Source organism: Lampetra planeri, chromosome 43 (assembly GCF_965212315.1).
Source record: "Lampetra planeri chromosome 43, kcLamPlan1.2.h2, whole genome shotgun sequence".
Classification (NCBI taxonomy): Eukaryota; Metazoa; Chordata; class Hyperoartia; order Petromyzontiformes; family Petromyzontidae; genus Lampetra; species Lampetra planeri.
Genome location: NC_136149.1, coordinates 5,086,211 through 5,100,974, shown reverse-complemented (window position 1 = coordinate 5,100,974; position 14,764 = coordinate 5,086,211). Strand labels below are relative to the sequence as shown.

The following is a 14,764-nucleotide window of genomic DNA, read 5'->3' as shown; positions in this document are numbered from 1 at the left end:
GGCCAAAGGCGCTCCTGCAAAAAAAGTCACTTAGTGCAAATATTCAGCGACGGAGAGAGCGCTGATGCGCAAGTTCACGAAGTAAAAGCCACACCCCAACTTGTACACTCAGTTGTGGTTATATCATTTGCAGTTCCACAGTACATCTCTCTGCACATACGATCATTGGCTACCAAGAATGTCTGCATGAAAACACACCCAAGCAACTGGCAGCCTTATTCCCCGAGGTCTATATTTAAGCGAATCCAGACAAGTTACTCACCACGCCATCTTAACATAAATCTACGCTGCTTGCGATGATCTATGCCGCAAATTTAGCTAGCATATATTTATATACACACACGCCTATGATCATAATGTCCAGAATGTGCCCATTCGTTTCAAAGAGATAAGTAGTTTTTGGCCTGGATAATGGTTGTATAGGTGCCCATCATGCATAACAGGAGTTACAAGATGTGGGATTACATTTTGGGCAGTTTTGCTAAATCATTGTACTATAATTCTATGATCCCTGCCTTCACCAATGTGCACTGACCAGCATGGTGAAGTGTTGTTAAATCATGATGAGGGTGGTGCTCATCCAGCAGTGGGATTGACAGAAGGACTGTACATGTACATGTGAAGCCACAAGATATTTCTAAACGAAAAAGATTCGAAACATCCATCGGTGCATATACACGTTTCTGGTGGCTGCATGTGTAGGGCTGCATCTCAATACCTTCTGACTCTGTCGACAAGCTGGGAGATAAGTCGGTCGGATATGCCAGGACACGCTTCCTCGGCCAGACCGAAGGCATTCTCAAGCTCCTCCACTGCCAACACATTCTTTCCGCTGCTTCTGTGCTTTTCCTTCAGCTGTGGGAGGCAACGGAGAAACTACGGTCAAACAGCGGCTTACAAGAAATTCACTTGTCCGGAGGCATCACGAGGCAGGACCCAAATGGATTTCACTGAAGGGCTTGAAGAGGTGGTTTGTGTCCTTGAACCAAAATTCGATCCACTCGCTGCACATGGCAATTTCTTTTTGAGCTTCAAATTAAAGTCTGCTCATGTAAATGTGAAGGTCAAGGGGGTAATGTGTGCCAGACTGACTGTTTTGTCTCTTCCGTACTGTGCACGACCACCACAGTGCATGTCACGACAACCCACCCACACACTAAACAATTATTTTTTTCAAATTTCATCAGGTAAGGCCCACTGAGCTATCTATGTAGCCTCTTTTTCACAAGCGACCTGGGAGACAAATGATAGCTCAACGAGTTTCCCAGTGGTTGCATGGATTTTTATCCGGGTCCTCCGGTTTTCCCTCCACATTTAGAATCAACGTGCGTTTAGAGTATTTGGCTGCTATAAACTTCCACGTGAAAGAGGCACTTTGTTGAGCTATCATTTGTTGCACCGTCGCTTCTGAAAAAGAGCTGCATATCTCAGTGGCGGGACTTACCTGGTAAAATTAATAAAGGTGTCTGCAGTGGCGACAGCTGAAGGGAGAGGAAGAGCGGCAGAGCAGTGCGTTTCAGAGAGCAGTCAGTAGATGTGAGACTTACTGGAGAGCGGCCGGCGTGCGGGATGGGAGTGCGAGACGGCACCGGAGGGGTAAGGCAGGGGAGCGCGTGCGTGGAGAATCTTAGAAGGCGGTGCGCGGGTGGCTTACTTAATGCGATGCTCTCACCTCTGCAAAGAGCGGGTCGATTAACGTGGCCAAGCACTGTGATTTCTGCTGCTGCTGCTGCACAACTGGTTTTTCAACCTGGGAGGGTGTTCACATGGAAGCAAACATTTTTTACCAAACAAGTATTGACAAATTACTTCTCTTTTTTCCGAATTACGATATCCACCGATTGTGCTGTCAGCATCGTGCAACGAGAAAGACATTTCCAAATGAAACACAGCTATGAGTTCATCACCCTATTCCACTCAAGGGCAATGGAAGGTGTCATATAACCACTTCTGAAGAAAACTTCATCCACATGAACAGCACAGATTTGTATACCCTGCAAAGGTGATCATTAATAGAATATGAATTGAACCTATAGGTTTCATTCTCAAGGTTGGAATAAGCCAAGTTAAGTGAAAAAACTAAATTTGATGCAATGAGTTTTTCATGCAATCATTGGTTACAGGGCAATGACAATCAGCATGATACTTGAGTACAGGATTTAATCAGAAGTTGCTGCCCAGATTCAAGCCCAAGATAGCATCGGTGCCGGCTCAGTGTTCTGACCCCTTAAGCCATCTGGGCCACCTTGATACGCAATCTCTCTAAGCAGCTTCACATAAATAAGTGTGCACTACATTGGGCTTTGCTACCCTGGTCACACCGTGATGCTGTTTCCGCAACGATTTTTGGATCCGCTCATTCTGGATGGCACAGTGTGGGCGACTGGAGACGTGACAATGCCAGCAGGGCATGAGAGTCCACACACGGCTTCCATTGGTCACATGGGCTGTGACATAGCCTGGCGGTAGCGCATTCCTTGCTTGTTGCACAGGATCATGGTTCGATTCCAGTGGCCGCCTTTATTATTACTGCGTTGTGTATTAACCATAAACTAGGATGCCCCATCTGCTTCACAGCGGACGTTAAAGATCCCCCCAGTGTCCAGACATAAATTGGGCCACCTTAAACATTTTCCGCACATTTCTAAAAAGGGATTATGTGTAGTAATCATTGCCCCCTAAAATAAAGTTGCGATACTCCATTTTATTTGTTTGTCGTTTCGGCGAACCATGCCACTGTTGCAATGAAACTATACTGGTCGAGTTCTCACCCAGTCAAACAGAATACACTTGAAACTTGATTGTCAAACAAGTGCCTCTGAGGTGGCATCGCATCACTACATGTGCTCACTACCCACTCCTGGATTGTCGCTGTCCTTTCAAAAGAAAAATAGGATAGACTATGAGAATCGGTTTTCCCCTTTTTTCTGGCAACAAAACAGGTGTTAAGATGTTAAAACACCAAACTGAAACCTTTTACAAGGAATCATGTGTGCATTAACCACAATACTTGTGGTCAGAATGCAAACAAAAAACGTACTCCGATAATATATTCATTGTCTTTGAAACTGATTGGTCCACACCAGAGACAGCTTTCTTTTGAGCCTAGTTTCAAAACGGTGTTAGACCAGAGGACGCCAAAAGGCATACAGACCAAAGACAAGCATTATCAGAGTAATGAGAGCTTGGGGTGAGCAGCTACATCATGGGACCTCCTTTGCCAGTGGTCAGAATCTGACCACAAGTATTGTGGTTAATGCAGACATGATTCCTTGTAAAAGGTTTCAGTTTGGTGTTTTAACATCTTAACACACCTGTTTTGTTGCCAGAAAAAAGGGGAAAACCTATTCTCATATTTTGGTACTGGCAAAGGAGTTCCCATGATTATAGACTATTTTATGTGCGCCATTGGTACCTATGTACAACTTGCATACACACATGTGATGCATAATACATAAGTAATACATTATATATATGCACACATGGGGGCCAGTCAAGGTGCAGTGGTTAGTACACTGCGTGTAAAGCCTGACGACCTCGGCTTCCGATTTCTAGTCATGGCTAACGTCAGTGATGAATGATATCTCAACTGAATCTGGGGGCTCCCTCTTTCACCAAAGCCACAATGACCAGCGTGGTGAGGAACGGTGAATTCCAGCTACCAACATGGAATTTAAAATGCATGGTATTTTCAAATTGTCAGGCTCCGCCATGGTGTCAAGTGCAGTCTACAATTCTTCTCCACTCTTTCTCTCTGTGCTGGGAAAGGGTCATTGACGGAAAACGTCACCGATTATATATTTCCCCTTTTAAGACGGTGTTATGTCGATGTTGAATGTGACGCGTTTTTGTTGTTGTTGTTTGAATATGTCATGGGGAGAACTTCATCCAGCAGAGGATTGACAGGGGTCTGTACATTATTTGTTTCGCATGTAATACAGAATCACGGTGTGGTCTTAATAGGCATGGTTTTAAATACAGTAACGGTAGTAAGGTAGCATGAAGGAGTTTTACTGTTCAGAAAATCACAAGGCCACTTAATAGAGATCCAGGCAAGAAACAAAAAATGTAGCCAATTTAAAATAAACACGGTTGTCGATTTTAACAATGACTTTGCAAGCTTGACGTCATAAATATAACTTTTTTGCTGCATTGCACGGCTCTCTGGTGTAAATGTGTATTTAATATACCTGCACGCATATATATTGCTTATTTACCTGCAGCTATATATCTATTTTTTTTATTTGTCAATACGTGAAACCAATCATTCTTAAGAGCTCATACTTGAATATTGATTTTGCCCCTCAACTTGAGTTTAATATTGTACAATGTGTCCTGAACAGCTTTAAAGTTCAATAGCTGTTACATGTAACGTGCATGACCTAACTAAACTTCATTTTCATTCCAAGTGGTTTTTTTTTATCGGTGGGAAGTACAAATGGAGGTCAAAAACATTGAAGAATGAGAAACAATACAAGTCTGAGCTATTTTGAGGTCATTAAACAGACTAAGTGCACTGGAGGGGAAATGATTCTGAAAAAAGTCTAGTAATGGGAGACTGTTTATTCTAAACATTGCCATTCTTAAAACTTTTTAGCCATGCCCTGTCGCTCACAATCTCTAAGTTTCGCCGCTAATGTCATCACCGAGATAAAGCTGTAAACAAGCTAATGCACCCCAGAAGCATGCATGAACAAAACAGAGCAAAAAAAAGTTAGTTTGAAAAATAAGTCATCATGGCTACACGGGCTTGCCTATTGAACATTCACATGAAATGCGTTAATTTAGAATATAACCAAATCACCTAAATTGAGGCTGATATTCGAAGCCAAGCCTGGATAATGCTTTCGTGGGTGACCACCGTAGATTAAACAGCTGTTATAAGCCACGAGACTATGATGATGCAGGCAACAGAACGCAGGGTGCAGCAAAATACATTATCGTACTGGCCTATTAACGCCCTCGCGTTCATGCTAATCCTCCTACACCAGGGGTCGGCAACCTACGGCTCCGGAGCCGCATGCGGCTCTTTACGGGCTGCTTCTTGACAATATGTACGTATGTACAGTATGTACTCAGATGCATTGCGGCTCTTGAAATACTGAATTTTGTACCGAATTGGAAAGAAATGGCTCTTCTTGTTATTTTGGTTGCCGACCCCTGTCCTACACCAACCCGCGCGCTGAGCAGCACGATAAAATAATCCTCACGATCTCCGTGGCGTGGGGAGGCATTCATCCAGCAGTGGATTGATGCGTACAAGAGGAGAATGGTGCCTTCATCCTGCTCGTGTGTTATGGTCAGGACTTACCGGGGGGGCTACTGGTTCAGGCAGCTCTGGTAGGAGTTTCTGTGTGGCGTGTCCCAGTGAGCCGTTGTGTATCCCCTTGAACCGCGGCTTCATCGTAAAAGTCCAGTCGTCCGTTTCAGAGTTAGGTCCTTCGTTCTCGTCGCTGTAACAAAAATATGTCAAGCCAAGTACAACAAGCATAAATGTTTAATTGTAGAAAGTCGCCAGTGATGAAAGTTATTTCAAGTATTTCATAGAACTTAGGGATATACAATTTTAGAATGGCCGGTTTAGTACTTTTTAAGACATGAAGTGCACCAAGTTATAAATAGTGGGAGACATTAATGAGAATGCACGTTTTAAAATACACCGTCCAAAAATAATCCATTCACCCAGAGGACATTATATACATATAATAAAGGAGCAGTAAAAGACAGTCCGTCAAGACATTTCAATTGGACTGACTGCAGAGTAGAACAAGATGCACCCAGATTTCTGTCGCACCCCAGCGACGACCAGGCCCCTATCCAAACCCCTACTACTTAACACTCCCCACCTTTTCTACCGTCACTAAGACTACACCACCACTTTTAACAACCCCACTCTTCATCTCAAACGTTTACCACGTTATGTACAATTTTCATAATTGCTGTCAATCTGGACAAGATAATAAAAAACGAACTCACTCATCAGAATCTCCGGAGCTGGAACCTTCGTCATGGCCTTCGGCTTTCCAACGCTTGTACCTGTCAATGAGCTCCGTCAGGTAGGACGTCTTTTTGGCACTACGCTGGATGAACTTGTGCTTAAGCAGTTCCTTGGCCGTTGGTCTCTGTAACAATGTTTGGTGTCAAGGGTTAATCAAGCTGCGATTCATTCCGAAGGCAAACTTCTCACTTCACACTTTTCATTCTATTTAAAGTTAAACAAAAACATTTACAATTGTACATTACTCATAAACATCCAACAGCCATATAGCGCAGGGGTTTACAGCGAAAAACTGCGCTGAATTATGTCCCTCGTCAAAAAGTGGACTTTATCCGTGTGTGGCACACCACTGGTTACAACTCACAAACTGAGGGTCCTTGTTTAGACATGAGTCAACAAACTCCTTGAAGGCCTTGCTGTAGTTTCCCTCCAACGTGGGAGGGTTGTTCTTGGGAATGAGGAACAGCACCCGCATAGGATGAAGCTCTGAGTTGGGTGGCTCCCCCTTGGCCAACTCAATGGCTGTGATTCCCAGAGACCAGATGTCTGCCTGTTGGGGAATCAGGGGACGTAGCAAAGGAAATTAGTTTCACATTCATTTCATAGCACGCACAAACGTGTTGGCATGATTGGTCGCAAGTTGTACAAAAATGTTTATAAACATTTAGAATTTCACTTTGTATAATATGTATCATACATCACAATTACACTACATATACTTCAATGTCCTCTTTAAAATTCGCCAATGGTACCGCAATGGCAATCAGTTGCAATGTAATTTGTGCCCTGCCCAAGAGACATTATTGAACGCTAAAGGAATATTAAGGCATTTTCTCGAGAAAACTTGTTTTTTGTACTCATGTTTAAATCCGATTTCCATAGGTGACCACCGGCATGCTCCAATTCATGAAAAAAATAACTTCCTCTATGCCGAGCTCCCAGAAACACCTTTTTGATAATTAAATTGTGTGAGTACACAGAGGAGAAGGGCGGAAGCCTCCACACCACGTGACACCCCCACCCCGCCTTCAAAATGTAACTATTAATTTAACCGTATGCTTATTAAACATTTCTGGGTGCCTGGCACACAGCCGGGGGATCATTTGTATAGTAGCCAGAGCATGTTGGTGACCGCCGTATGAACACCCAGACAAGCTGGGTCAGATTAATAGAAGAAAAAAAATGCTGACGAAGACATTGTTACTTGGGGGGTCCGTTATCTCCGTAGCCCTCTAACAGATAAACGTTACAACAACAAAAAAGCACTTGTTCGATGCAGCTTTAACGAGGTCTACCGAAATGCTTAAACCAAATGAGGTCACGCACAAACACGTCAGATAAAACTGAACGTCGAGGCAAAAGATCACGTCAAAGGACGCAGCGTGTGACAATGACTTTGTCATACGCTGTATTGAGACTATGCAGCATGCACTTACTTTGAAATCGTAGGCTGACTGTTTGATGACTTCGGGAGCCATCCAGAAGGGGGTGCCTACGAAAGTGTTGCGCTTGATCTGCGTGTCGGTGAGCTGGCCAGCCACACCAAAGTCCGCTAGCTTCACGTCGCCTTGCTCGGACAGAAGGACGTTGGCAGCTGGGCCGGTGGGAGAGGTGGCAGAGAGAACGATACATCATGCAGCGAGTGCCGATGCTGCTTTCACAGCCCCATTGAACTTTAAAGAGCGTTTAAGGCACTTACATTAACATTCACTCTGGCTCCGGGGAGTGCAAAGTGATACGGAAACGGCACCTTCTATGGCCATGCGAGGAGGGGTCATGCACATTGTATACACATGCATAACTTCTTTCGTACCGTACATAGGCAACCACTCTTATCAGATGTACCGAGTGAAACATTACATTCACATTACCTTTGATGTCTCTGTGAATTTTCCTCTCTGAATGGAGGTAATCCAACCCTTTCAGGATTTCCCGCAAAATAGTCGCAATTTGATGCTCCTCCAGTGGACCGGGCTTTATCTAAAGCAAGGAGAGTCAGAGGAAACGGCTTTCAGCTTCGCTATCCGGGCACAAGTACGCGACGTAACGGCCTGCGCCTCGAATTTATCACAATTTTATTCCATTTCCATGTTTATACAAACTTTATAACCACAGTGCATAGCTGTTTCACGCTTAGGCCATAACCATGTAATTCTCACCCTCTTCTCAATGTTGCTCAAAGTTTTCCCATTTCCATTAATTATTCATTCAAATCCCACTGCTCTTTTTTCTTTCAGAGGCACAACCAAATACGTCCTGTTGATTCAGCCTCCAGGCAAGTGCAAGTCCTCAGGGCTCAAGTATTGCCAACATTTAAACAACCTGTGTACTTTCACGAGACAACTGGCATTAAATCCTTTTTCCGCACACACGTTAACAATAACGAAACACACGTAAGGAATTTTAAACTTAAGGGAAAACACGTTTTGAATTAGCTCTTTCCCTTCACCAAAGAAAATCCATGACACATCTCAACAGGATCATTATGATAGCTTTTTGGATGTCTTGTTCCTGGCTTTTCAAAGGATTAAACAAAATCAATGTGGAAATTTACAACGGATCCCTTTAATCCATACCGTCCAAAAAGAACATTGGCCTCTTTAAGACAATTTTGTATTTAACGAAACCGCTTAAGACTTGCCAGGTCGAGGGCAGACCCTCCTCCCAGATACTCCATGATGATCCATAGCTTTGTGCCCTGGAACACAGAAAAGGTGGCATTTTAGAAACAAAACAAGTCAGCTTGCAGGCCGCTTTAACCAACTCACACTGTCAATCTGCCAGCATACTCCGCAGATGAGACCTCAACAGGTGCGACCATGCAGTGTGTAACGTTCTTAACTTTGGAACGTGTCCTTTTGTACCATGGTGCTCCTCGTATACATTGAGTCTCTCTACACGTTTACGAACTATTTCCTCGTTGCCAGTTGCATGTTTTGCCTGGTCATTTTGAATATAAATGCTTTTCAAGTACATCTCGTTTTGTCGAGTTATTTGTCCGAGGGCAAGTTCTTAGTTCAAGTTCCTCCCATTTCTCTAATCTAGCAATTTTTTATTTCTGCCCTCTCTTGAAGTCCTTGAGCAGCACCTTTCAGCCTCAACATCCTTCCTTCTCCAGCTTCCTTCATAAGCCCTCCCCCACTTCTGACTACTTGCCCCATTCTGATAACTGCCTTTTTCCGAATTGCTGCATTGAAACGTCTCGCCACTTGCACTTCCTCTTTACCATTTCTTTCCATCCAACCAAAAAACAAGACACCGCCACAATGGATGATGCACCTCGACAACCCTCTCTACCCTCTGCTGGGTCCGCAGCTGCGCTGCACAGTTGACACGTGACCTCAAAGACCTGCCCTATCAGTATCTCGCCATCTGCTCTTAGGTCTCGTCTTCCCCCCTGGTCACCGGAGCCGTGGAAACCACTTCATTGCCTGCCCCGGCAATCGGCCCTCCCATCCCACACACAGGATGTTGTTCCTCCCCACACCTTCGATTAGCACGGTTGGCTACGTACTGTGCGAAAGAAGTTCAACATACATACAGGTCTCACCCAGTGCAGCCATTTTTGCCGAATCATATCTATAACACGAACCTGCCACATGCTATTGTGGACTTCAGCTTATATAGATATGTGTAAACAAATATATACTGTATTGATTGCAGTAGACAGCCATGCAGTGATCCTCCAGGCCTCAATTGAAATTGGTTTAGAATAAAGTATATCTATATCTACAAAATACTTTGGCAACCAAGCCGTGAAGCTTATAAACTTTATAAGTTTGAACTTACTAAGGATATAATTCACCTTTCCTATACTTTGCACTCCGATATTTTTTTTATTATTATTTGTTGTAACTTTCTGACCTGCCACATACTGGACATCTGTGAAAAAGAGCTTCAGACCTCATCGGATTTCTCCAGGAGAAATAAATATTCGGATTCTGAGAAGACTTTAGATTGGCTTAAGGTCACATGCTGGCCAGCCAATCAGAAGTCACCCCCCACCCCTCCGTGTTGAGGGAGGGGCCGCATGGGTGGCTGCTGAGCAGGTTACTGCTTTGGGGTGTCAGGGTGGTGGGGTGTCAGGGTGGTGAGATGTTAACTACCTTGCCTGGTATACATTAAGTTGCGAGTTCTGAATACATGGAGTTTGCATGTTCTTCCCGTGGTTGCGTGGATTTTTCCCCGGGTCCTCCGGTTCTTCCCTCTACATTTAGAAACAAGCGTTTCGAGTATTTGGCTGCAATCAATTTCCACGTGATAAGCCACTTCGTTGAGCTATCATTTGTGGCCAGGTCGTTTCTGAAAAAGATCTAGATAGCTCAGTAGGTCTTACCTGGTAAAATAAAAATAGCTTGGGTTGGGTGAATGGGGAAGGGCCGCTGAAGGGCGCGTGGCTCTCGTTCTATGACGGGTACTTCCACTGGCGTATGTATAATAAATTAACAAAACAACCACACTATTTTCCTAGTGACAAAGCATGACCTTTGTCACGGAACAACCATAAATATTTGACTTTGATGTCTCAACAAGGAAACGTTCAGCCTGACAATTAAACGGCAAACGATATAATTTAATTGCAAAGGAATGTTACTTTTTTAGTTTTAACCTGCCAATAAAGTGTTGCATGGTAGGTAGTACTTTACTTACAATGCAGATGCGTTACGACGACCCCATCGTAAGTCAAAAATATCGTAAGTCGAAGATGGCCTAGCCTACCCAGGAGTCTTAAAGAATGGTGATAATTTAGCAAAACAGCAATTTACAGTACCGTACAGTATAAACTATATACTGTATGTATTTATAACTTACAATACTGTATTGTACAGTAAAATGTGAAGTAAAAAAAGACAAGGTAAATTCTTAATATAATTTTTTTTCAGGAAACAATCCTATTTGCTATAAAAACTTTCAACATACATTGAACGTATCGTATCGTGGTAACCCTAAAATGAAACCGCTAAAGCTACGTATCATACATGCATTGAACGTATCGTAACGCGCTAACACCGAGACAACTTAACTCCGTCGACCGCTGGTCAGAGTGAGGCGTCACACAAGGCGGGAGATGCGTACATCCCGGCAGCGTCCCAACGTACAATATCATACCTCGTACATTGCTGCGTTTACCTTCCCCGCGAAATTTAAAATATTGTACAATTTTGTCGTATCGCTATCGCCATCGTAAAATCGAAATATCGTAAGTCGGACCATCGTAACTCGGGGACTATCTGTATGTCTGCAGTGCCAACAGTGCTGAATTGATTGCAGATATTCACGGAATGTGAAGTGGCCTGGTGGTTCAGATATTGGAGAGGTGAGCTGGCACCGCTGAAATCCTGGGTTCAAATCCAGGCTTTGCCTGGGGATGGGGTTGGTTCAGTTTTTATTTGCATGTGTTTGGGTGATATATTTACCTCTTGTACGAGTATCATGTTTTTGTATTGTTTGTTATTGTAACATTCTTACCCGCCCCGACTGCACATCTGTGAAAAAGAGCTTTATAGGCACCGGATTCCTCCGGTAAGAATAAATATTCTGGTTCTGATTAAACCGTTCCTCAAGTGCAGCAAGTTGGCATCCTCAGCTCGATCACCGATGACGGCGCCAACAAAGCCCCAAGCACATTTTATTTGCTGCTGCATTTAATTAAGTTCGAGGCTAAATTGGGTTGACTTGTCATGCGATGAGCGTTACTTTTTGTGTGGCAGGATGAGTAGGAACGCTGCCCTCTACCGTGTGGACCCAGAGGTCACTTGAAGGAATCTTAGAGGTAGCTCTCGGATATCTGCCCACATGACGTCTCACCTTTATACACCCTAGACCAGTGGTTCTGGCCAGACAGCAGCTCACAGTTGGAAGGCTGCAAGTTCAAATCCTGACTGGCGTTGACTCGGTGCGTCATCTCTCCGTGATCAAAACATTTGAGTACCAACTTCATGGAGAAGTCAACAGCGGCTGTCCAAAAGAGAAACTTACCCCCGTCATAGCTATTTGCACTTTCGAAAGAGATTAGCACTGTCTCAATGACCAATTACGTCGATGCTAAACGTGTGCTTTTTGTACATCCCCTACCAGAACTATCAACTGCCCGTGTACCCCTACCAGTTTATGGGTTTTATATCGATATAAATGTATTAAATAAGAATAATAAAACCCATTGCATACACAAACAAAATTAATCATCCCTATTGCCACCACCTTCTTGCCACGTCACAGCCGAGCCTTTCCGTAACATTTGACTAATTGCTGGGGGTGCTGGCGAGTAAGAGGGAGTATTAAATGGGACAAAGGGTAACGTAAGATTCACAAGAACAAAAGTGTTGTTACAGAAGTATATTGCAGTATTCCCTCATTATTCACGAACTTGCTATCTGTGAATCGCAGCTGAAACTCTACACGACTGCATCGAGAGACAAAGTGATGAAGTGATAAGATAAAGTAAAGTGATGAGAGAGAAAGTGATGAGATAAAGAGATGAGGGGGTAAAGATAACTTCTGTAAGCTTTAAAAGCATCTGCAGTCGTTGCGCGTTCGACATTCGTAGGCTGATATCATTATTCGTGAAAGTTGAGGTAAGATCTAATGGAATCAATGTTAACGGGACATGATCAGATCCATAATCAAGAGGACCTCAATATATGTATGTTTAACTGCTTTCGCACCATACGTAACCAACTGTGCGACGAAAAAAAAGCAAAGAAATAGACTTGAATGTTCAAACAAATATTGTGATAGGAACTATATCAGTCAGAAAACGAATTAATTCCAATGTAAGAACCTACTCCGAAAGTCTTGACATTTAGCAAAGCTTCCTTGGATGAATATAGCATTCGTAAACTAGTGGAAAGACCCATCATAGAATGGATGGGCCCTCCCCCCACACCCTGCATCCCCACCTCCCCACCCCATGGGTGCCCTCCCTCGTGCATGACAACCCCTAGGGCTCTCAACACCCGCAGCCCCCCCTTTCAACTGCCCCCCACCCCCTCGAGGTCCGCCGCACCCATCCCCACGTCACCACCAACAAGATGGGCTACTAAGCACAGTAGCATGCCCTGCACAGGCAAAAACGTGATGATTGGCTGGCCTGCAGCCAATCAAAAGCGTTCTACTGGTCGGTCATCCAAATGTTTAACATGTATAGGATTTCGCTTAAAGCAATCAGCACATTATTAACTATTATATTGGGAAAAACAACCCAAACTTAAACATTGGTTGAGGCAGCTGATGAGATAAATTCTAGTTACAAATACCAAACATTTGCGATGCTACATTTAAGTTGACATACAAGGCAAGAAAGTCTTTACTTATTTCTTTCAGAACAGGGGGATTGTGTAAACATATAGCAATGTTGACTTTCGATTATATTACATATTAGCCTGTATTTGCTGTGTCTAAATCTCTACTTATCAGTGATATACTGCAGTTCTTATCAATTCCTAGTTCGATCGATTTATTAAGTGCGTACTTTGGTGGCATGCAAAAGTACTTTGGAATTTACAACACAAGCATGCCCGATGGCTGCTAGCAAAGCCGATGTCTGCCAGTTGTAGAAAACAAAGTTGCTAAAATACATGTTACATGGCCACCTCTGCCCTAAGCCTAACCCTGCCTCACTCTCACTTCGGTGAACACTGACTGAGGGTCCATATCATACTTCATGACATATGAGGAAAAAGTTGTATTGAAGTGCCGCTTGCTCGTATTTTTCAATAATCGTAAAATATCACCGCACAATCCTACTACTAGGCAACTAGCGATGGGCTTCGATTGTTGCACTCACGCGACTTGCATCGAACAGCGTAGTGCGAGAAGGGATTATTCCGCATTTAATACAAATGACGCACACTCACGTGTACGCCAATATATATTCACACGGAAACAAAGGACACAAAAATAATGAGAATGGAGGATCACTGCATGGCTGTCTATTGCAATATACACGGTGGGGGGAGCGAGTTGACATGGCCCAGCAGTCAAGCATTCGCCATGAGTTGTAGAAGGCCGTGGTTGGAGCCCGGTGGCCACGCTGCTTAATACTGCGGTGTTGCATTCACCGTGAAACACTACGCGCCGCCTTGCTTCGCACAGCGGACGTGAAACATCCCTGAAAGTCATTCGAAACGAGTAGGAGGCCATTGCGTGCCGGAGTCACGGCGCAAATTTATTTCATGAATAATAATGGCAAAATGTCTCCATGCCCCCCTATTGACAAGTAAATGCCGGTTTGTGAGTCAAGTGTTGAGTTACCTTGCACCCACAGGGATAGCGACCAGTGGGGGTAACCCGTTCAAATTTAAGATGTTTTAGTTGCGATTTTAATTGCATTTCGCATTCAAAGTGCTATGAGATGCCAAAGGCGCTACAGGTGTTAAATCAAATGCTGATTATTTGATGATTATACGTGATTGAAAACAAGACAACACAAATGTACCTTAAGATATGAGCCGAAGTAGTGGGTGACGTAGGGCGAATCGCACTGGCTGAGCACCGTGATCTCTTGCTGGATGTCCTCAATTTCATCCTCCGCCTCCTCCAAGTCAATGATCTTGATGGCCACTACCTCCTTGGTTCGGTTGTCGATGCCCTTGAAGACCTCACCAAATGACCCCTTGCCAATGCGCTCTTGCTTGGTGAACAACTCCTCGGGATCGGCGCATGAATTCTGTGGGGGGGGTAGGGCGTGGGGGGCAACGTGTGGGGTGGGGGTGTTACCATGGGCCTTTGCAAGCAAGGGTGACCCCTCCCGTCAGGTTAACTTGA

General features: G+C 44.0%; 1 protein-coding gene across 1 annotated transcript in view; it reads right to left on the bottom strand.

Moving 5' to 3' along the window:
* The window catches only part of LOC144732618 (serine/threonine-protein kinase 25-like), a 38,299-nt gene that overhangs the window by 3,331 nt on the left and 20,204 nt on the right, over window positions 1–14,764 (bottom strand). Inside the window, exons 2-10 of the mRNA XM_078614114.1 lie at window positions 14,436–14,666; window positions 8,640–8,696; window positions 7,870–7,978; window positions 7,435–7,592; window positions 6,363–6,548; window positions 5,977–6,122; window positions 5,312–5,453; window positions 1,673–1,750; window positions 719–855 (exon numbers count right to left, since the gene is read on the bottom strand). Coding sequence (XP_078470240.1) covers window positions 719–855; window positions 1,673–1,750; window positions 5,312–5,453; window positions 5,977–6,122; window positions 6,363–6,548; window positions 7,435–7,592; window positions 7,870–7,978; window positions 8,640–8,696; window positions 14,436–14,666 — 1,244 coding nt within the window. The remainder of the gene's footprint in view (window positions 1–718; window positions 856–1,672; window positions 1,751–5,311; window positions 5,454–5,976; window positions 6,123–6,362; window positions 6,549–7,434; window positions 7,593–7,869; window positions 7,979–8,639; window positions 8,697–14,435; window positions 14,667–14,764) is intronic.